The 22,984-nt window shown below is 44.2% G+C and overlaps 1 protein-coding gene across 5 annotated transcripts in view; it reads right to left on the minus strand.

The window, feature by feature from the left end:
* Positions 1–21,264, minus strand: part of TBC1D1 (TBC1 domain family member 1) — a 212,293-nt gene extending 191,029 nt beyond the window's left edge. For 4 of the 5 annotated variants that reach the window (XM_040418994.1, XM_040418995.1, XM_040418993.1 and 1 more), the window contains exons 1-2: positions 21,136–21,264; positions 15,736–16,256 (exon numbers count right to left, since the gene is read on the minus strand). In XM_040418994.1, coding sequence (XP_040274928.1) covers positions 15,736–16,158 — 423 coding nt within the window. In that variant the 5' untranslated portion in view covers positions 16,159–16,256; positions 21,136–21,264. Of the gene's footprint in view, positions 1–15,735; positions 16,257–17,632; positions 17,684–21,135 lie in introns of those variants that run through there. The other variant, XM_040418992.1, reaches the window with a different exon arrangement.
* Positions 21,265–22,984: the final 1,720 nt, after the last annotated feature.

Genomic DNA, 22,984 nt, shown 5'->3' on the forward strand with positions numbered 1-22,984 from the left:
GCCAGGCAGCAGGGGGCAGACCCCCCTCCCTCCCCAGTTTGAATATCATTGGTGGCCAGTGTGCGGCCCCCCCGGCCCCCCCTCTATTGTAATATCATTAGTGGCCAGTGTGCGGCCCCCCCCGGCCCCCCCTCCCTTCCTTTATTGTAATATCATTGGTGGCCAGTGTGCGCCCCCCCCCGGCCCCCCTCTATTGTAATATCATTGGTGGCCAGTGTGCGCCCCCCCCCCGGCCCCCCCTCTATTGTAATATCATTGGTGGCCAGTGTGCGCCCCCCCCTCCCCCCCTCTATTGTAATTTCCTTGGTGGCCAGTGTGCGGCCTCCCCTCTCCCCCCCCCCTGCCCGATCATTGGTGGCAGCGGAGAGTTCCGATCGGAGTCCCAGTTTAATCGCTGGGGCTCCGATCGGTAACCATGGCAACCAGGACGCTACTGCAGGCCTGGTTGCCATGGTTACTTAGCAATATTACAAAATTAGAAGCATCATACTTACCTGCTGCGCTGTCTGTGACCGGCCGGGAGCTCCTCCTACTGGTAAGTGACAGGTCTGTGCGGCGCATTGCTTAATGATCTGTCACTTACCAGTAGGAGGAGCTCCCGGCCGGTCACAGACAGCGCAGCAGGTAAGTATGATGCTTCTAATATTGTAATATTGCTAAGTAACCATGGTAACCAGGCCTGCAGTAGAGTCCTGGTTGCCATGGTTACCGATCGGAGCCCCAGAGCGATTAAACTGGGACTCCGATCGGAACTCTCCGCTGCCACCAATGATCGGGGGGAGAGGGGAGGCCACACACTGGCCACCAATGATATTACAATAGAGGGAGGGGGGGTGGCCGGGAGAGGCCACACACTGGCCACCAATGATATTACAATAGGGGGGGGGGGGGCCGCACACTGGCCACCAATGATATTCAAACTGGGGAGGGAGGGGGGTCTGCCCCCTGCTGCCTGGCAGCCCCTGATCTCTTATAGGGGGCTATGATATGCACAATTAACCCCTCAGGTGCAGCACCTGAGGGGTTAATTGTGCGGATCACAGCCCCCTGTAAGAGATCGGGTGCTGCCAGGCAGCAGGGGGCAGTCATGTACACAGTTCGTAGTATATTCTAACTAGAAGCGTCCCCATCACTATGGGAACGCCTCTGTGTTAGAATATACTGTAATATATACATGAAAACTCATCTCTAAAAAAGCTTTTATGCAGACGGATCTTCGGATCCGTCTGTATGAAAGTAACCTACGGCCACGGATCACGGACGCGGATGCCAATCTTGTGTTCATCCGTGTTCTTTCACGGACCCATTGACTTGAATGGGTACGTGAACCGTTGTCCGTCAAAAAAATAGGACAGGTCTTCTTTTTTTGACGGACAGGAAACACGGATCACGGAGGCGGCTGCAAAACGGTGCATTTTCCCATTTTTCCACGGACCCATTGAAAGTCAATGGGTCCGCGAAAAAAAACGGAAAACGGCACAACGGCCACGGATGCACACAACGGTCGTGTGCATGAGGCCTTACTATAATGCCGAGAGACGGAATAAAACTACGACATGTCACCCGCCGGAACAGCCTGCCGGAGAAGGTTGACGTTAATGTGAAAGTAGCCTTACACTGTACATGTCACTAAGGTCCAACCTTGTATTAAAGGAGGAAGTACCAGTGACCTCAGAAGCGGAATTTGCTGTAATTAGGAGATCATCTAGGACTAGGATTCAGGATTTATGATATAGCTCCTATATGGGGAACATGCACCCCATGTGCCGACTGCAGGACACAGTAAGGGGTTCATTTCAGGGGATCAATGAACTGTATTAGTTGTAGTATCATCACAGGGTCACATACTCCTAGCTGACGTATATATGAGCTGATCCCATCATTAAACGGCATCTGTCAGCAGATTTGTCCCTATGACACTGGCTGACCTGTTATATGTGCGCTTGGCAGCTGAAGACATCTGTGTTGGTCCCATGTTCATATGTGCCCGCATTGCTGAGAAAAAGGAAGTTTTAATATATGCAAAGGAGCCTCTAGGAGCAACAGGGGGCGTTGCCGTTACACCTAGAGGCTCTGCTCTCCCTGCAACTGCCGCTCCATGTGTTAATTTATTTTTTTTAAGAGGTGGACAACACATTTAATAGAGAATTAGTGAGTGCCATTGAGACAAATTCACACATTTTAGGCTACTTTCACACCTGCGTTCAGAGCGGATCCGTCTGGTATCTGCACAGATGGATCCGCTCCTATAATGCAAACGTTGGGATTCGTTCAGAACGGATCCGTCTGCATTATCTTTCAGAAAAAATTCTAAGTGTGAAAGTTGTTAAGACGGATCCATCCAGACTTTACATTGAAAGTGAATGGGGGACAGATCCGTTTGAAATTGCACCATATTGTGTCAACTTCATACGGATCCGTCCCCATTGACTTACATTGTAATTCAGGACGGATCCGTTTGGCTCCGCACGGCCAGGCGGACACCCGAACGCTGCAAGCTGCGTTCGGGTGTCCGCCTGCTGAGCGGAACGGAGGTCAAACTGAGCCATCCTGATGCATTCTGAGCGGATCCGCATCCACTCAGAATGCATTGGGGCTCTACGGATCCGGAACCCTGAACGCTAGTGTGAAAGTAGCCTTACGCAGGCTGTGTATATTCAGTGTGACACAGTGAGGGGAATGGTCTGGGAAAACAGGTATTTTCCTCCCAGCATGTGCTGCTGGGCTGATTTGCAGCCAGGTGGGGTCAAATACCGGACTGGATTTTAATTGCCGATTTGGGTTTTTGGCAGCACCTGGCTGTCCTTAATTAGGCAGCTGGATTCAGCAGCAGGATCTGAGGCTTGGTGCCAGGTTGGAGGGCTGAGACCCATGGGCCGAGGGAACAGGCCCCCTAAAGCCTGCCGTGGAACTGACATCAAGGTGACTTGTCTTATATGAACTTTCCATTGTGTGTGAAGTAAACACCAAGACTGCAAACTAACACATTGTTTTGTGCATTGGCCTCAAGTGTGAATAAACCCTGAAGTTTTGCGTTAAGAACTTGTCTTTTGCCTCTGTACTGCGTCCGCTTACCCTATCTACCAGAGCGAAACCCCACAACAGAGAAGCACACATACAGCTGAAGCCATGGATTGGCCGGCATTGGTTAGGTGAATGTAGATGGCATATTACGATTCTGGTGGGGATCAGAAGCAGTAGAGACAGACACTGAAACCAGAGCTTTTTGACAAGTTGAGTGGCTTTTTTTTTCTTTTTGTACACCATTTCCAGGCCTCTGATAACTTTTATCCAGTCTCAAACAACCCCTTCAACCACATAACGCTCACCTGGGAAATAGTGACCATAAAGTAATAACCTTCCAATTATCATTCAAAATAGCGTTTCTACAGGGAGAAACAAAAATACCAAACTTCAAAAAAGCTAAATTTAGCCAACTAAGAGAGGCCATAGGTCTAACTAACTGGGACAAAGTCCTCAAAAATAAAAATACAGCCAAAAAATGGGATATCTTTAAAAACATCCTAAAATCTCATTGTGAGAGGTACATACCGTATGGGAATAAAAGGTTAAGGAACAAAAAGAAACCAATGTGGATAAACAGAACTGTAAAGAAAGCAATAAATGACAAAAAGAAAGCATATAAAACCCTAAAACAGGAGGGTAGCACGGAAGCACTGAAAAACTATAAGGAAAAAAACAGAACATGTAAAAAACAAATAAAAGCGGCCAAACTAGAGACCGAGAGATTCATTGCCAAACAGAGTAAAACTAACCCTAAAATGTTCTTCAATTATATAAATGTTAAAAAGTATAAATCTGAAGGTGTCGGCCCTTTAAAGAGTAATGAGGGGGGAGTCGCAGCGAGCGACGAGGAGAAAGCAAAGCTGTTAAATATTTTTTTCTCCAATGTATTCACTGAGGAAAATAAATTGTCAGATGAAATGCTGAATGCTGAAATAAATTCGCCATTAAAAGTGTCCTGTCTGACCCAGGAAGAAGTACAACAGCGACTTAAAAAAATCAAAATAGACAAATCGCCAGGACCGGATGGCATACACCCCTGTATCCTAAGGGAATTAAGTAATGTCATAGCCAGACCCTTATTTCTGATATTTGCGGACTCTGTACTGACAGGGAATGTCCCACAGGATTGGCGCATGGCAAATGTGGTGCCAATATTCAAAAAGGGTCCAAAAACAGAGCCTGGAAACTATAGGCCGGTAAGTTTAACATCTGTTGTGGGTAAACTGTTTGAAGGTTTTCTGAGAGATGCTATGTTAGAGCATCTTATGGGAAATAAGCAAATAACGCCATATCAGCATGGCTTCGTGAGGGATCGGTCATGTCAAACTAATTTAATCAGTTTCTATGAGGAGGTAAGTACTAGACTTGACAGCGGCGAATCAATGGATGTCGTGTATCTGGACTTCTCCAAAGCATTTGACACTGTACCACATAAAAGGTTAGTATATAAAATGAGAATGCTCGGACTCGGAGAAAACGTCTGTAAGTGGGTAAGTAACTGGCTCAATGATAGAAAACAGAGGGTGGTTATTAACGGTACATACTCAGATTGGGTCACTGTCACTAGTGGAGTACCTCAGGGGTCAGTATTGGGCCCTATTCTCTTCAATATATTTATTAATGATCTTGTAGAAGGCTTGCATAGTAAAATATCAATTTTCGCAGATGACACTAAACTGTGTAAAGTAATTAACACTGAAGAGGACAGTATACTACTACAGAGGGATCTGGATAGATTGGAGGCTTGGGCAGATAAGTGGCAGATGAGGTTTAACACTGAGAAATGTAAAGTTATGCACATGGGAAGGAATAATGCAAGTCACCCGTACATACTAAATGGTAAAACACTCGGTAACACTGACATGGAAAAGGATCTAGGAATTTTAATAAACAGCAAACTAAGCTGCAAAAAACAGTGTCAGGCAGCGGCTGCCAAGGCCAATAAGATAATGGGTTGCATCAAAAGGGGCATAGATGCCCGTGATGAGAACATATTCCTACTACTTTACAAATCACTGGTCAGACCACACATGGAGTACTGTGTACAGTTCTGGGCTCCTGTAAACAAGGCAGACATAGCAGAGCTGGAGAGGGTCCAGAGGAGGGCAACTAAAGTAATAACTGGAATGGGGCAACTACAGTACCCTGAAAGATTATCAAAATTAGGGTTATTCACGTTAGAAAAAAGACGACTGAGGGGAGATCTAATTACTATGTATAAATATATCAGGGGGCAGTACAGAGATCTATCCCATCATCTATTTATCCCCAGGACTGTGACTGTGACGAGGGGACATCCTCTGCGTTTGGAGGAAAGAAGGTTTGTACACAAACATAGAAAAGGGTTCTTTACGGTAAGAGCAGTGAGACTATGGAACTCTCTGCCTGAGGAGGTGGTGATGGTGAGTACAATAAAGGAATTCAAGAGGGGCCTGGATGTATTTCTGGAGTGTAATAATATTACAGGCTATAGCTACTAGAGAGGGGTCGTTGATCCAGGGAGTTATTCTGATTGCCTGATTGGAGTCGGGAAGGAATTTTTTATTCCCCTAAAGTGAGGAAAATTGGCTTCTACCTCACAGGGTTTTTTTGCCTTCCTCTGGATCAACTTGTAGGATGACAGGCTGAACTGGATGGACAAATGTCTTTTTTCGGCCTTATGTACTATGTTACTATGTTACTTTGTGTACGCCCCTGTCATCAGACAATCAGATTAGTAATGCACTCCACATCTTATATATTCTTTCCTGACACAATAATAGTCAGGTATTATAAGTAATATACACGGAGCTCCGGCGCAGCACGGCGAAAGCCGCCGGACTAAAAAGCCTGACATGCAGTAATTTTAGTCCGGCGGCCTTTCGCCGTGCACCGCTGTGCTGCGCCGGAGCTCCGCCCCCGTCCCCATTATAGTCAATGGGGACGGAGTGGCGGTCTGGCGGCACGGCGAAACAGCCACAGGACGGATCCGACATGGTGAACAGCCTGTTGGATCCGTCCTGCCGCAAGTGTGAAAGTAGCCTAATATCATGAAATGGAGACTTCCGGTACCAAAACTATCTCTGCTGCAACTAATCTCTTGCACCCTCCGTTGCTCAACAGGCAAATCAGCATGTAGAAATAGAGGCCTATTTTTCCTAAGGTTAGTTTTCACATGGACACATTTATTGCATATTTATGGCAAAAAGAATAACTTGCCTGTTCTGCTGGAAGGTGGGCTCGGTTTAGTGGGCATTTATTAATGCTGTGCACCAGTTTTTGATGCAAAATAAAGAACCTGTCACCTCTCCTCTGCTTTTGCAGGAACGTAGCTACCATGGAATCAGGGGCTGCGGCTACTACGGGGCCTGAACTTAGAAAGGGGCCCCGAGGAGGACAAATGGATTTATTTTCAGGGCCCAAGGAGCAGTGACTATGGTACTTCTAGTCCTAGCATTGGTATTGCTCACCGCTCCCTGTCTTCCTTTTCGAGACGCCTGCACTGAACTAAGTCCTGGCAGCGCACATCTTCAGGACAGACTTGGTGTGCGTAGGAGCGCACTATGACCTGATCTGATGCTGTGTGACGTCAGGTCACAATTACAGCGTGCCTAGACACAGGGCTGCACGAAGAGCAGAGGCGGCCGCAGCAGGAGAAGAGAGGTGAGTGGTTTTTTTGGGGGTTTTGTATTAAGAGGACCAAGGGGGAACCTCGTTCAAATATGTGCTGTGGGGCCCAGTCAGTTCTAGTTACGATTCTTAGAATTATTTGTTGTCCCGTTCCTCTGTTTCCTGTTTCCTATTTCTCCTAACACTGTATGAGTATATTAACAGTTGGGTGTTAACAGTCGCAACACGGTGGTCTCACGTAGTCCGGTCAGCGCTGGCAGTATCAGATTGTGTAGGCACACATCCCTTTGACAAGGGTAACAGACAGTTGTTAATGCATTTATACATTTCAAGGAGAAATAATAGAGGAATGGCATAATGTTTAGCTCTAATAAAAGATTTTTTTACATGGGGTATACAAGTATTTACTAAAAATAGACATGTCAGGAGAGGTGACAGGTCCTCTTTAAGTGAAAAATATATCTAAAAATAATGAAATATTATAAATCAATCGTAGATCCGAAGTCGCTTCGCTCGAAACTTTGGTCTAATGCTGTACCGAGATCTGTCTCCGTACAGCATAAAAATGTATGGTCTCCGGTGAGGCGAAGTCAGTTATTCCAGAAGTCTCACGGAACTTCGGCGAATAACTTCGGTATTTGATTTTTAAACTGAAAAAAAAAAAGACATTTTAAAACTTGGATCCAAACTTGGCTTCAGTTCCAAGGTACCAGTCAGAACCGATTTCGGTGACTTCGGGAACAACTGACTTCGTCTGGTCGGAGATCATACATTTTAATGCTGTATGGAGACAGATCTCTGTACAACATTAAACCAAAGTTTTGAGCAAAGTGACTTCAGATCTAGGATCCGAAGCTAGCTTCACTCATCCCTAAAACCAAGTTCTTGTTGACGTTCCAAAAAAGTGGTCAAGCTACCCTGATTACCCATTATACAATACATCATTTTCTCTTGCTTCGTATCCCAAGTAAACCGTAAATTTTGACAAACAGGAGTACATTATAAAAAAAAGTTCTTGATCAATTATAATTATAACCAGAGGCATACACAGATCTCATAGGTCCCCATAGTAAAACTTACTATAGGACCTCTGCCCCACCCAGTTTCCCACTACATGTGCGACAATTACTCCCAGTGCAATGCCCCAGGTTTCTGATGAATTTGTTTTTTTTGTCCTTAAAGGCTATGTACACTTTTCAGGGCAATTTTGTTTTAACGATTGCATTATAGGCTACTTTCACACTAGCGTTTTTGCAGGATCTGGCAGGGCTCAGCAAAAACGCTTTTGTTACTAAACTGTCTGCATCTGTTGTGAACGGATCTGGTTATATTATCTTTAACATAGCCAAGACGGATCTGTCATGAACTCCATTGAAAGTCAATGGGGGCGGATCCATTTTATATTGTGTCAGATAGTGTCACTGACGTTCCCGCGACAGGTGGCAGGAGATCGGTGAGACTGGCAACACGTGGTTTGATATGACATGTTTTCCGTTTGGATCAAATGACATCTGTGTTGTTTCTGGTGCTTGCCACCAGTGATGGCCAGTTCGCCGTGTTTGCCCACGAACACATGCGGGCTGCCATCTTAACTCACAAGTCCGGCTATGCACAGGTAAGCCCGACTTGTGAGTTAAGATGGCAGCCCGCATGTGTTCGCGGGCGAACACGGCAAACTGGCCATCACTGCTTGCCACACCTTCTTTCCCCAGGTGTGGCTATTATAGTCATTTAAACTTCTCTATTTATTGTTGTTTCTCGCACTATGCTGTGGATAGCTGGTGTGTGGATCTCGGCTGAGTTCCTGGTGCTGCCATAGCCACTTGAAGTTTAGTGTTTTCTTTCCCTTTTGTATTTTGTTTGGGTTATTTTGTGTGTTACATTTCCCTGTCATTTGTATTAAGGCTGAGGGAGACTCCTGTTCGTCCTTCTATTTGCAGGAACAGGTTGTCTCAGTCCTGACATTAGTACCAGGGTCCTATGGGGTGAGTTAGGACACTAGGTACTACCTCTGGGGTCTGTTTATACTGGTAGTTAGTCAGGACTTTGATTAGGGTTTTACTAGGAGGTGTCCATCTCCTTTCCCTAGTTTCCAGGCCTTATTCCCTTTCCCTCCTATGTTCGGTGTGGTGTTTCCCTCCCACACCCGAACGTGACAGATAGTATCAGATTTAAACGGATCCGTCCCCATTGACTGTCTTGCTCCGCATCCCATGACGGAAAGAAAACTGCTCTCCAGTATGGGGATGCAACCAAACGGAACAGAAGGCATTTTGGAGCATTCTGTTCTGTTCAGTTACGTTTTGTCCCCATTGACAATGAATGGGGACAAAACGGAAGCATTTTTTCCTCCGGCATTAGAGATCCTATGACGGATCTCAATACCAGAAAATAGTAACGCTAGTGTAAATGTAGCCTTACTTATTCATTTGATTGAAACTGCGGTTAGTGCTTGCAAGTAAATTATCATTTCTTGGCAGCAGATTATTGTTTCTAAATAGCAATCTGCTATTCCCATACCATGGAGGTGCATGTAAATATTGCTTTTCACCTTCACTGAACGAGCAGCCAGTTGTCGAGAGGGAACGCTTCCTTCCCGATAATCATCTGCTCCTCGCCCTGTCTAAACCCACCATAAGCCACATTCTTACCAGTAAGATAAGAATTGGGCTATAATGACTGTTTATTAGGTCACAGAGGTGTATACAGCCTTTAACCCCTTAAGTACCCATGACGTACCGGTATGTCATGTAAAATTCCGATCACCACCGCCCGCCGGAAGTTGTATGAGTAATACACACAGTATTACTCATACAGCCAATGCATTCCAATACAGAAGTATTGGAATGCATTGTAAAGGATTAGACCCCCAAAAGTTTAAGTCCCAAAGTGGGACAAAAAATAAAGTGAAAAAAAGTTGAAAAAATTAAAAAATTTAAAGTTTCAAGTGAAAATAAACAAAAACGTCATTTTCCCCAAATAAAGTTAAAAGAAATTGGTAAAAAATAGATATATACTGTATCGACTGGCTCTATAAACATATCACATGACCTAACCCCTCAGATGAACACCGTAAAAAATAAAAAATAAAAACTGTGCTAAATAAACAATTTTTTGGCACCTTACACCATAAAAAGTGTAATAGCAAGCGATCAAAAAGTCTCACGCACCCCAAAATAGTGCCAATAAAACCGTCATCTCATCCCGCAAAAATCATACCCTACCCAAGGTAATCGCCCAAAAACTGAAAAAATTATGGCTCTCAGACTATGGAAACACTAAAACATTATTTTTTTTGCTTCAAAAGTGAAATCATTGTGTAAAACTTACATAAATAAAATAAAAGTATACATATTAGGTATCTCTGCGTCCGTATCGACCGGCTCTATAAAAATATCACATGACCTAACCCCTCAGATGAACACCGTAAAAAATTTCAAATAAAAACTGTGCTAAATAAACCATTTTTTGTCACCTTACATCACAAAAATTGTAATAGCAAGTGATCAAAAAGTCACACGCACCCCAAAATAGTGCCAATAAAACCGTCATCTCATCCCACAAAAATTATACCCTACCCAAGGTAATCGCCCAAAAACTGAAAAAAAAAATGGCTCTCAGACTATGGAAACACTAAAACATGATTTTTTTTGCTTCAAAAATGAAATCATTGTGTAAAACTTACATAAATAAAAAAAAAGTATACATATTAGGTATCGCCGCATCCGTGACAACCTGGTCTATAAAAATATCACATGATCTAACCTGTCATATGAATGTTGTAAATAACAAAAAATAAAAACGGTGCCACTGCCAAAACAGCTATTTCTTGTTATCTTGCCTCACAAAAAGTGTAATATAGAGCAACCAAAAATCATATGTACCCTAAACTAGTACCAACAATACTGCCACCCTATCCCGTAGTTTCTAAAATGGGGCCACTTTTTTGGAGTTTCTACTCTAGGGGTGCATCAGGGGGGCTTCAAATGGGACATGGTGTCAAAAAAAATAGTCCAGCAAAATCTGCCTTCCAAAAACCGTATGGCATTCCTTTCCTTCTGCGCCCTGCCGTGTGCCCGTACAGCTGTTTATGACCACATATGGGGTGTTTCTGTAAACTACAGAATCAGGGCCATAAATATTGAGTTTGGTTTGGCTGTTAACACTTGCTTTGTAACTGGAAAAAAAATTATATTAAACTTCTAAGCCTTGTAACATCCCCAAAAAATTAAATATAATTCCCAAAATGATCCAAACATGAAGTAGACATATGGGGAATGTAAAATAATAACTATTTTTGGAGGTATTACTATGTATTATAGAAGTAGAGAAATTGAAACTTGGAAATTTTCAATTTTTTACAAATTTTTGGTAAATTTGGTATTTTTTTATAAATAAAAATGAATTTTTTTTAACTTCATTTTACCAGTGTCATGAAGTACAATATGTGACGAAAAAAACAATCTCAGAATGGCCTGGATAAGTCAAAGCGTTTTAAAGTTATCAGAATTTAAAGTGACACTGGTCAGATTTGCAAAAAATGCAAAGTCCGTTAAAGGGGTTATCCCACTTTGCGTTTTTATACTTACCTGCTGCCACCGCGCGTTCACTTCCTGGATTCTGGCTGGGGGCGGGCTTCATCTTGATTGAAGTCTTCTCCCGGCCGGGCCGCGTGCTGGACTGAACGCGCATGCGCAATGTGACTTATTTCTGGCCAGTATAGTACAGAGCCGGCGTGCGCGTTCGCAGCTCTGTACTATTCTGGCCGGGAAGAAGTCACCGTCGCGCATGCGCGGCAGCGTGCGCGTTCAGGACAGCGAGTGGCCCGGCCGGGAGAAAAGAAGGAGTCTTCTGGGCAAGCGCGACCATCGGGATTTTGCAGAAGAGCGGTGGTCGTAACCAGGGGAGACCGAGTCACAACAATAAGGTAAGTGGGGATGAATTTTATCCTAATCGGTGGGAATTTGTTAATAAAGTATATTTACAAAAATGATCACTGTCAAATCATTAACAGATTTAACAGTGATCATTATGATGGGATAACCCCTTTAAGGTGAAATAGGGCTGAGTCCTTAAGGGGTTAATTAAGTGGAAAAATTTTTAATTTAAATGTTTTTTTTTTTTAAATCATCCTCCACCTCTTCTATGTGACTATGACTTCTGTGTCTGAAAAAGTGGAATAGGTGTGTTATAAATATGGCACTTATTCTAAACTCTGTAATTTTCAAAATATTTATACCACACAACTGGCATAAATACATTGGCAAATCACTGCTTCCCTTCTAGTACAAAGCTGGCTGCCTATAGCCACCACTAAGGGGAGCTCAGTGCATAGGAATCTATACAGTTACCATTTACTGGAATGGAAGCTGAAATATTCTGTTTGCACTGAGCTCCCTCTAGTGGTAGCTGCATGAAAATTCTGTGTTTTCTTCCCCTTCCCCTCCTCCCCCTTGGGCCCTGTAGCAGTACTGATTATAACCTTTGCTACTGACAACTACCTGCCCACCAAAATGTAATGTCTATTACTAAGACTTCCAAACCCCTGTGTCTGTCTCCTAGACCAAAGGGTTAGCATCCTCAGGCACGTCAGCTGTTGTGAAAGTACAACTCCCAGCATGCTCCATTCAATTCTGTGGGAGTTCAAAGAACAGCCAAACCAGTGGGCATACTAGGAGTTGTAGTTTCAGAACAGCTGGAGTGCTGGAGGTTGCTGACTCCTGTTCTAGACCCACCAGAGTAGAAAGTAGTCTATAAGAAAGTGGGGTGTTATAAGTTATCTACTACGCCCTTTCTCCAGATCAGCTGCTTGTATGTGGAGAAAGGTACAGGCTCATCAGCGCCTCCTCATGGATTTCTGGATAGAGATTATGAGTAGTTATGAAGTTAGTAGGCCTTGAAGTCACATACAAGCTTGATATATGTTGACATGAACTTTGGGATCTCCTCTGATGAAATGTGCCCCTTGTGGTTTATTTTTCCCAGACACTGAAGGGGGGGATTGAACGTTCCCCAGTTAAAAATACATCACATTCATCCAGAGGAATGCCAAGTCTGTAGTGGCTCATATAGCAGAGGACCATGCTTCTCACATTGCTCAGAAGCTAATAAACAACCGCACTGGAATAACAATGGACGCGTCTACTGTCCTCCCTGCACCTGGACATAAAAAACCACGTAGGCGTCAGGAACATATGTCAAAATAAAATAGAACACCAGATTTCTACATTGATTTGGAATAGTGCAATGTCATACAATAAAGGAGCATTACGCAGAAGATGTATGTCCTGACTGATGGCTCTATATTATGACATTATACATACCAACGTTTAGTTGGTAAAATTGGGGCATCTAATGGGATTCTACAGCCCTCCTTGAGCACCGTCAATCAGGAAGGTGGAGACAGTAATGACGTATCTCTGTCTCTGGACAGACAGCTGTACTTTCCTGCAGGATATGTGGACCAGCCTGACATCTCAGGACATTGGCCAGTCCGCAGGTGACTACAGTTGTAATGGCTAAATGGGATTTAAGCCAAACCTTAAAGGGGCTGTGTTACTTTTCCTACATGATAAATGCCACTTACTGAAGTGACACAACTGGATTACTATGATTTTTTAAGAGATACCCTCATGCCGTTGATTACCTCATGTACATCTTACCCCATGCTTTTTTTCAGTATTTACACTCCAGACTCGTTAGTTCCATGTAAACCAATCCCTCTGGTTGGTTTCCATCCTGTATGTAGCACTTCCTGTTTCTGTAGCCAACCAAACCCATGATGCACTTCTTTTTCTGCCACAGCTCCAGCACCGCCCCTAACATCCATCTAGTTTATAGCTCCTCCCACCAGTTACATAGACACTCCCCTATCACTGCCTCTAACAACCCCCAGCTAGTTTATAGCTCCTCCCACCAGTTACATAGACACTCCCCTATCACTGCCTCTAACAACCCCCAGCTAGTTTATAGCTCCTCCCACCAGTTACATAGACACTCCCCTATCACTGCCTCTAACAACCCCCAGCTAGTTTATAGCTCCTCCCACCAGTTACATAGACACTCCCCTATCACTGCCTCTAACAACCCCAGCTAGTTTATAGCTCCTCCCACCAGTTACATAGACACTCCCCTATCACTGCTCATGTATGGACATAACATCACAGGAAAACAGGAGGTGCTGCATGGACATGGTCATGTGACTACTGCCCAGAACAGAAGCTAGTAATAGTAATATTTACTGTTGTGTTCACATTAGGTATATTTCTGTACCTCCAGTAATAGAAAACTTCCTATGCTTCATAAACATACATCAATGGTTCTTTTCTTTGGGGTCGGTTTGCTAAAACTCAGTTTTTCAACAACTGGAGGTAAGTTTTACGAGTTATAGCCTATGGACAATGTTGGAGGTATTTAGTTTTTTTACTAATCTACATGTATTTTGGGCTAAAACATTTTTGTAATTTTCTGTGTCATTTTGCACAGTTTGGCTTCTGCAGCTTCTATGTATTGCAGCACACAGCAGCTGCAGAACAGGATGCTGCTCACAGTGAACTCTGTCAGCCGAGCTCAGTCTCCAGACCTTCTCTCTCCTCTGCTGATTGATCTGATTGAACTTTGTTAGTTGAACTTTGATTTGGTCGCCTTAGAAAATCATTAAAGGAGAGGAGAGAGAAGGGCCGTGCACAGCCAGTCTGCTGGATTTATCACAGGATAGCTTTCTACAGCTGGCTATGTACTGGGATACATAAAAGCTGCAGAATCCAAACAGTGCAAAATTGATAAATGAAAACTATTACAAAAAAGTTTTTTCTTCTTAGCCCAAAATACAAGTAAATCAATAATTTAAACACTGGCTCCCTAGCCTTTGCTCTACCATAGGTTTACATTGGCTATATAGAATAGTAGTCTGATTTTATTCTGTGTAATGTACAGAAAAATCAGTTGTTCCATGGAAACCATCATCAAGCAGGCCAGATGATGCTGCTTGATCTTATTATGGTTTATACTGAGTTTACTTATGGCAGTTAACTTACCCAAGATAGGTAGACTTATTCACACAATAATACCTTATTTATATAAAAAAAGTCTGAATAATGAATAAATGCAGATTGATATTTATGCATTTTGAACATTTATGTCAGGTCTGCAGAGGGATTTAAAGGGGTTTACAGAGGGATTTATTTATTTTTACTGATGACCTATCCTCTGGATAGGTCATCAGTATCTGATCAGTAGGGGTCCAGCACCCGGGACCACCGACGATCAGCTGTTTTGAGAAGGCACTGGCCTTCTCGCAGCTCACCAAGCACAGCGCCGTACATTGTATAGTGGCTGTGCTTGGTATTGCAGCTCAGCACCATTCACTTTTTTGGGGCTGAGCTGCTCCTAGGCCACATAACTGATGAACGTGTTGTCATTCGGCCTAGGAAAAGCAGAGAGAAGGCTGCGGCACTCACAGGAGCGCAGGATAGATCATTAGTATTAAAGTCTCAGAAAACCCCTTTAAGGTGTCGGTGAATTAATCAGATCCACAACTAATTTCATACTTCACAAACAAATCACAGGAAATGTTAAGCCCCGTCCGCATTCAATACAGGAACGCGCCCCCCAAACCCTTTCCGTTTGTTATCAGCTTCATGGAAAAAGACTGTTAGAAACTATTCTACATACAATAGGGACACAGAACAATAAACTAAAAAAAATTTATTAAACGGGACCTGTCCCCTCTCCTGACATGTCTGTTTTAGTAACTATTTGCATTCTCCATGTAATAACAATTCCGTATTGTGCCATTCCTCTGTTATTCCTACAAGAAGGAGTCTGTAATAAATGTCCAGATGGGTGTTACCAGTTGGGCCATGCCCCTGCACAGTCAAACACTATCCAATCAGTGCAGCCTGTGCAGGGACACACCCTCAACCGATAATACCCAATTGCAGACTGCCAGCAATTCATCCATAAGCTTCTAGTAGGAATAATAGAGGAAAGGTCATTGTAACTTTTATAGTGAATATCCACTTTAAAAATGAGAGGCGTAATACGATTGACGATCATGGCTGTGCTCTCTTACATGGAGCTTTGCGCAGGGTCACTTACTTTGTCTTGGTCAGCAGCTCGAAAGACATAGCATGTGCTCTGCTGATGTGGGACGTCTCCCTCCTTTAGGAGACAGGCAAAATAATTGGGGTCCTGACTGTTGTGTATCAGTTTCTGGACCAACTGCGGCTTGTGTTCAAAGATGCTGGAGCAGATGAGAGGATCCCACTGCTGGCTGTCCCCGGGGTCCGGCTCGCAGCAGATACAGGTGGCTGACACATACAGCCGGACAGGACGGACAGGTGGGGAGTCCTTGGACCCCTCTAAGCTTTTCCTCTTGACCTCTGCCACCACCCAAGGTAACATGGGCATTGTGGTGAAGGCATTGAGAGTCAAGGAGCCGATCAGCTGAAGTCTGTACTCCAGAACGACGACGCCAGGCGCTGCCAGGGCTTTGGGGGCAGTAAATGATATGGGATCCATGGTGAGAAGGCAGTAACGGTGGTGTCTCCAGTCCTTGCAGTTTTCAGACGGATGGTCGGACCTGGTGTGGTTTTTGCATTTCAACTATGATGAGATTTCTATGGGAGGAATGGAGAACGGTGAATGACTCACATGTCATATATGTACAGTATAAACGGATAAATCACATTATTAAGTCTTTGGACTCCCTCTGCCTCTGATGTTCCTCTCTTATTATGACGGCTTCATCTTACACCGGTTCGCTCCACTGGTCGGCGACCACTCTCTGTTTGCAGTAGCCTAGTCTTACCCTTTTTGCAGGGGCCACAGTTGAATATCTGCAGTCTCTAAGGGCCCATTTACATGCACAGGGCAATGATCGGAAACCAACCATCCGTTTCCAATCATTACCTGCCCGTTCAGCTGCATTCACATGCTCTCTGTATGGGGTGAACGCTCATTACAACGATTATTCATCCCCATACAGATTAAGGGCTCATGCACACGACCGCATGTATTTTGTGGTCCGCAAAAACACGGATCCGCAAAAAATACGAATGACGTCCGTGTGCGTTCCGTATTTTGCAGAACGGAACGGCTGGCCCCTAATAGAACAGTCCTATCCTTGTCCGTTATGCGGACAATAATAGGACATGTTAGATTTTTTTTGCAGAACAGACATACAGAAACGGAATGCACACAGGGTCATTTCCGTTTTTATGTGGCCCCATTGAAGTGAATGTTCCACATAGGGGCTGCAAAAAAACAGAACGGACACGGAAACATAATACATTTGTGTGCATGAGCCCTAATTGTTCGTTGGCAGCACACAGGTCTAATGATTATAGGAGCCACATGAAAGACGCCATCTCCCGAGGAACAAGTGTTTGCCCGTTGGTTAGGGGATCACATTGACACAGGACAGTAATCATCAACGGGTCTACGAATGTTAGTCGCCGCTAGTTCATGTAAAAAGGCCCTTGGACTGCTACCCATAGTGGCCAGAGTAAAGCCTGAGGCCGTGGGAGTGCAAATGCTAAACAGGTAATTCCCTACAGTACCATTAAACATTAAGGGGGTCACTTTTGTGGCATATATATGGTGCAGATTCTGTCACCCGCCATGTTGCGGCAGAATCTGCGACTTCTTCCCCGCTCACACAGGTCTAAAAAAAAGAGAGCGTTGCGGGGCCTGTCTCATTCATCATTTTCTATGTCTGGGTTAGGTAATAGAAAATGGTCTAAACGTAAGACTGCTAGGAAGCTGTCTTACGTTTAGAATTGGCGGAGGCCGGAACTCTTCATAACTTTGGCGATCCACCGCTAGTGCAGGGGCTTATTAAGATCGGTGTCTAAAACGCCAGTCTTAATAAATGTGCCCCCAAGAGTTGTAGTTGCAGAAGGGATATAGAATAAAAGGCATCACCCCCCCCCCCCCCCATAAAGGATATCCCCGTGTTATACTATAAAAATGGGAGTCTGTGGACATTTCTGACCTGATCGCTAGGTGCATTTCCATCGAAGCCCGTCGCCTTTGCTCACTGCGGCCCCTGATCTCATATATAAACTACTGCCGAGGCTATCAAACCAGAAATGGTTGTCTGCCTGCCCCAGCTCACACTGTATCACATTACATGGACTGGGCAGAGGACGTATTTAGAATCCGAAATAACACATATCAACTGCATATTTCGTAGGGCTGGTCTAGGAGGAACGTGCTGGAGCTAAATGTTAGACAAGTCGATGATTTTTTTACTTTTGTCTTTTTACTTCATTGGTAAATTTTATTAAAGTTCTCAAAATGTACTTTTTGTGTTACTGATATGGTTCATCCGTAAATATACAGTATATGATATGATGCCACGGTCATACTAAACATAAGGACTTTCATCTTAAATCAGACTCATTAAAAAACGTAAACTAAGTAACTAAAGTAAAACCAAGCATCTTTGTAATATATCCCAAGAAGTGTAGAACATGTTTGCTGTTTCTACCTAGAAACCATCAGCAAGCTGGGTGGGCAGATCTTATTATGGATTACTATACTTGAGTATCTTGGTAATATAATGTAACACAGGGGTAACATACCATACTGTATGGTCCAGTGGGTGAGGGGGCCCAGTGCTGCCTTAAATTCAGTTTGGGATTTCCTAATATCTATTAAATTGGATGTAAGAGACTAATCTAGAACAACTAGTAAACTGTTAGGGCGCATGCACGCGACGGTACGCAAAACACAGATCCGCAGAAAATACGGATGATGTCCGTGTGCATTCCGTATTTTGCGGAACGGAACATCTGGCCCCTAATAGAACAGTACTATCCTTGCCCGTTATGCGGACAATAATAGCACATGTTCTATTTTTCTGTGGAAAGGACATACGGAAACGGAATGCACACAAAGTAACTTCCGTTTTTTTTTGCGGACTCATTGAAATGAATGATTCCGCAGACGGTCCGCAAAAAATACGGATGCAATCACTGTCCGCTGATTGGCTGAAGCAGTGACATGTGGGTGTTAAGACTAGTGTAGTGTAGGAGGGGGTGCTCTATAACTCAAGGATTCAAAGAACACAAAAGAATCAGAACCTGCTCGCTCTGCAACTGCCGCGCCCTCCGCACTTTAATAGACAGGGTCAGGCGTGATCATGTTTGTACTAACTGGCCCGGTCAATGAAATTGAAGAGGGTGCGGCAGTTGCAGAGAGAGCAGAGCCTCTAGGTGCAATGGTAACGCCCCTGTTGCTCTTAGAGGCTCATTTGCATATATGAAAACATAGTTTTTGTCAGCAATGCGGGCACATATGAACATGGGACCAACACAGGTGTCTTCAGCTGCCAAGCGCACATGAAACAGGTCAGCCAGTGTCATAGGGACAAATCTGCTGACAGATGCCCTTTAATGCACACATGACTGCAGAGGCCAGCGAAAATCAGTGCAGTGAATGAGTGATGTAAAGGAACCAGGCAGAGATTGCAAATTACAAATAGCAGCAGATCCAGCAGCAGTTCATGCAAAGTGCAATCTCTCCTCCCGGATAATGAAGTATGGTGGCTGACAATGTGGCAGAGGACGACACTCAGAAGTCTGCTAGCTGACAGTGTTTCTCTCTGGATTCTCTTCCTTATGGTTTTACTCTGGCACCTGTGGCTGTAGGTGTCCACTGTATAATGCAGGATTCTAGCCAGTGGTGTAACTAGGAATGACTGGTCCCTACAGCAAATTTTTAAATGGGTCTCCTCCCACCCAACAACTTCTTTGCAACCCCCTCCTCCTGTGGCTAGTCAAGATGATTCACTCAGACTGTTGAGGTGTTGAGGGAGCCCTGAAAATAAAATAAATCTTTTAGTCCTCCTACTGGATGGGCCCCTTATGAGTTTGTGCCCTATAGCAGCTGCTTTCACTATAGCTACACCCCTGTCCTGAACTGCAGTGGTGGTGTCTTGACGTGTTTCCCAACACCTTGCAGCGGAGTCTTGATTGCTTGATCACTCTGCTGACATATATACGGCATAGCTTACAATTCTTCCTTGGCATAGGTCCCTGCAGTCTCTGGAGCAATAATGTCCTCTTAGATTAGCTGCCTCTGTGGTACACATGGCCTGGAGGAGCGGGAGCTGGATAGCTTCTGCCCTCACTCCTCATTTTCCTTTCTTAACTCTCAACTAACTCTAAGAGCTCATGTACACAAAAGTGTGCCGCGGGCACCATCAGTGTGGCTGGCGCAGACGGATGCAGACCCGTTCAACTTGAATGGGTCAGTGATCCGTTTGCACTGCAATTTTTTTTATCAAGTTCAATTTTTTGTTAGTGTGGAGGCATGGACAGAAAACCCACGGAAGCGGTGCACAAATGCTGGTGCACGTATATTGCGGACCCGCTGTTTGCTGGCCGCAATACGGGCCCGGCCTTCACATGTTCATGTGCATGAGCACTAGCTCTGCCTTTTCCTTGACCAGCCCACTCCTACCAAGAAGGGATGAATGAGAAAATACCTCCTATTCCTGTTGCCAAACACAAAGTGTATTGCATAACATTACACTGCATTATACAACAAATCATTGACAATGGTAGTACCCCCAGGGGTGAGGTGCTACACATGGCATAAAGTAGGCAGAGTTTCTACAGTTGCTCAGGTGTTTCTGGAACTTCCATAGAAATGGATGGATAGAGCAGAGCACGTTCTCCACAAAGTAAAACCATCACCGTTCTTAAAAGCTGTGACGATCCTTTATTGAGTACAGCAGGCACATACAAATAATCTCGGCACCCATGCGTTTCGGACAAACTACATGTATGTGCTTGCTGTACTCAATAAAGGATCGTCACAGCTTTTAAGAACGGTGATGGTTTTTACTTTGTGGATTAAAACCGTATACGTCTGGTACAAGTGAGCTGGCGCTTACTTTAGCAGTGCACGTTCTGTCTGGATGTGGTCGATGGCTGCCTCATCTGTAGGGACAGGGGTCCTGCGTCCTGGAACTAGGGGCTAACACCAGAGGTTGGACCCTCACCTATCAGACACTTGTTGTATGTCCTGTGGATATGACATACATGCCTGGAATGGGGATAACCCTTTAGAGGACTTTATCACTGATCCATGTAAGTAACAGGTACAAAAGAAACTAAAAAGCTGACGTCTATGTTTATAGCTCAAAAGAAAACTCCCTACAATCATACGATAAGGTAAATCATAGTAACCTTATAGAAAGGTGTAAGTACATGATATATAAATCCTTGTATCACAACCTGTTAGCATTTCTAAGTGCACTGTCCCCAGGGAACGGTGCATCCAATGTATTATCACGTCAGCATACTGTCTTCCTCTACATATCATAGTCATTACTTTATCAGTGACTACAGCTTGCATGCTGCCCTGTGTGCCCATTAATGAATGCTCCTACCCTATAGATTGCATTAACTCACACAAAATATATCTGGGCACAGCATCAGATCTGCATGTACTGCAGATGCATAGTACCAATCAATGGACACCTACCTGACTGCAGAGCCTGGGGATGAATGAAGCATTGCAGGCGATGATCCTCAGGCCAGGACAGCAAAAGCAAGTGGCATGATGACCCCCAGAAGAAGCAGAGCCCATTCCTCCCCTCAGCACTCCACATTACACTGCAAAGCAACAAGCAGAGAAGAGCGTGAGAGGGACAGGGATGGGGAGGGACGGAATGAGGACAGGGATCATTGCCTGATTGGGTCACGTGGGGGGAGAAGATGAGAGAGAATATGTGCATGATGGTATGTGTATAGCAGGGAGGATTAGACCAGGAAGGTGGGTGAGTGTGTGCCAGTCCATGTGCCAGGCAGGGAGGGCATGGAGGGGTAGGATGCTGGCAGAAATGTGTCATGTAACCATTACTTTGCTAGTTTTGCTTAAGTACTGGTGAGTGTTCTCACCACTTGGCGCTGTGGTTGACCAGTGTGGTTTACATGTGCAAATGCAATTCTGAAAGTCAAGCAGCAAATGTTCTTTCCTTAGTTGAAATCAGAAGAACATACAGTTGTGTTCAAAATAATAGCAGTCAGACATCAATAACCTGATCAATCACTGTTTTTGGTAGAAATGATATTTCTAAATGGCAAATAATTTACTAGCAGGTGTAGTAGAGTAATAGAAACCCAACAGTCATGACAAGCATGCTGCTGATTCTGTGTAATTCAATCACTTATTGAAAGGGGCATGTTCAAAATAATAGCAGTGTGGAGTTCAATGAGTGAGGTCATTCATTCTTTGAAAAACAGGTGGCAATTATTGCCCTTATTTAAGGAAGGAAGGCAGCAAATGTTGTACATGCTGGTTACAGTGCATTTCTCTCTGAAATTCTGAGGAACAGGGGTCGTTCCAGACATTGTTCAGAAGAACAGCGTTCCTTGATTAAAAAGTTGATTGGAGAGGGGAAAACATATAAAGAAGTGCAGAAAATGATAGGCTGCTCAGCTAAAATGATTGCAAATGCTTTAACATGGCAACTAAAACCTGAAAGATGTGGAAGAAAGTGAAAAACTACCATTCAAATGGATAGAAGAATAGCCAAAATGGCAACAATCAGCTCCAGGAAGATCAAAGAAGGTCTAAAGTTACCTGTGAGTCCTGTTACAATTAGAAGACGCCTAGGTGAAGCCAAGCTATCTGCAAGAAGCCCCCGCAAAGTCCCACATGTGCTGAAGAGGTTACAATTTGCCAAAGAGCACATTGACCGGCCTAAAGAGACATTTTGTGGACTGATGAAAGTAAGATTATTATTTTTGGGTCTAGTGGCCGGAGACCGTTTGTCAGACGACCCCCAAACACTGAATCCAAGCCACAGTACACTGTGAAGACAGTGAAGCATGGCGGCGCGAGCATCATGATATGGGGATGTTTCTCATACTACGGTGTTGGGCCTATTTCTCGTATACTAGGGATCATGGATCAGTTTGAATACATCAGAATACTTGAAGAGGTCATGCTGCCTTATGCTGAAGAGGAAATGCCCTTGAAATGGGTGTTCCAACAAGGCAACGACCCCAAACACACCAGTAAACGTTCCAGACCAACAAGATTGACGTTATGGAGTGGCCAGCCAATCCCCGGATCCTAATCCAATAGAAAACTTGTGGGGTGACATCAAAAATGCAGTTTCTGAGGCAAAACCAAGAAATAGAGAAGAACTGTGGAATGTCGTCCAATGATCCAGGGCTGGAATACCTGTTCACAGGGGCCAGAAGTTGGTTGACTCCATGCAAAGCAGATGTACAGCAGTTCTCAGAAACAGCGGTTATACAACCAAATATTAGTTAAAGGGGTTGTCCGGGATTGGGGACATTGTTGTATTAGTACCAGAGTGACA

Source organism: Bufo bufo, chromosome 2, assembly GCF_905171765.1.
Source record: "Bufo bufo chromosome 2, aBufBuf1.1, whole genome shotgun sequence".
Classification (NCBI taxonomy): Eukaryota; Metazoa; Chordata; class Amphibia; order Anura; family Bufonidae; genus Bufo; species Bufo bufo.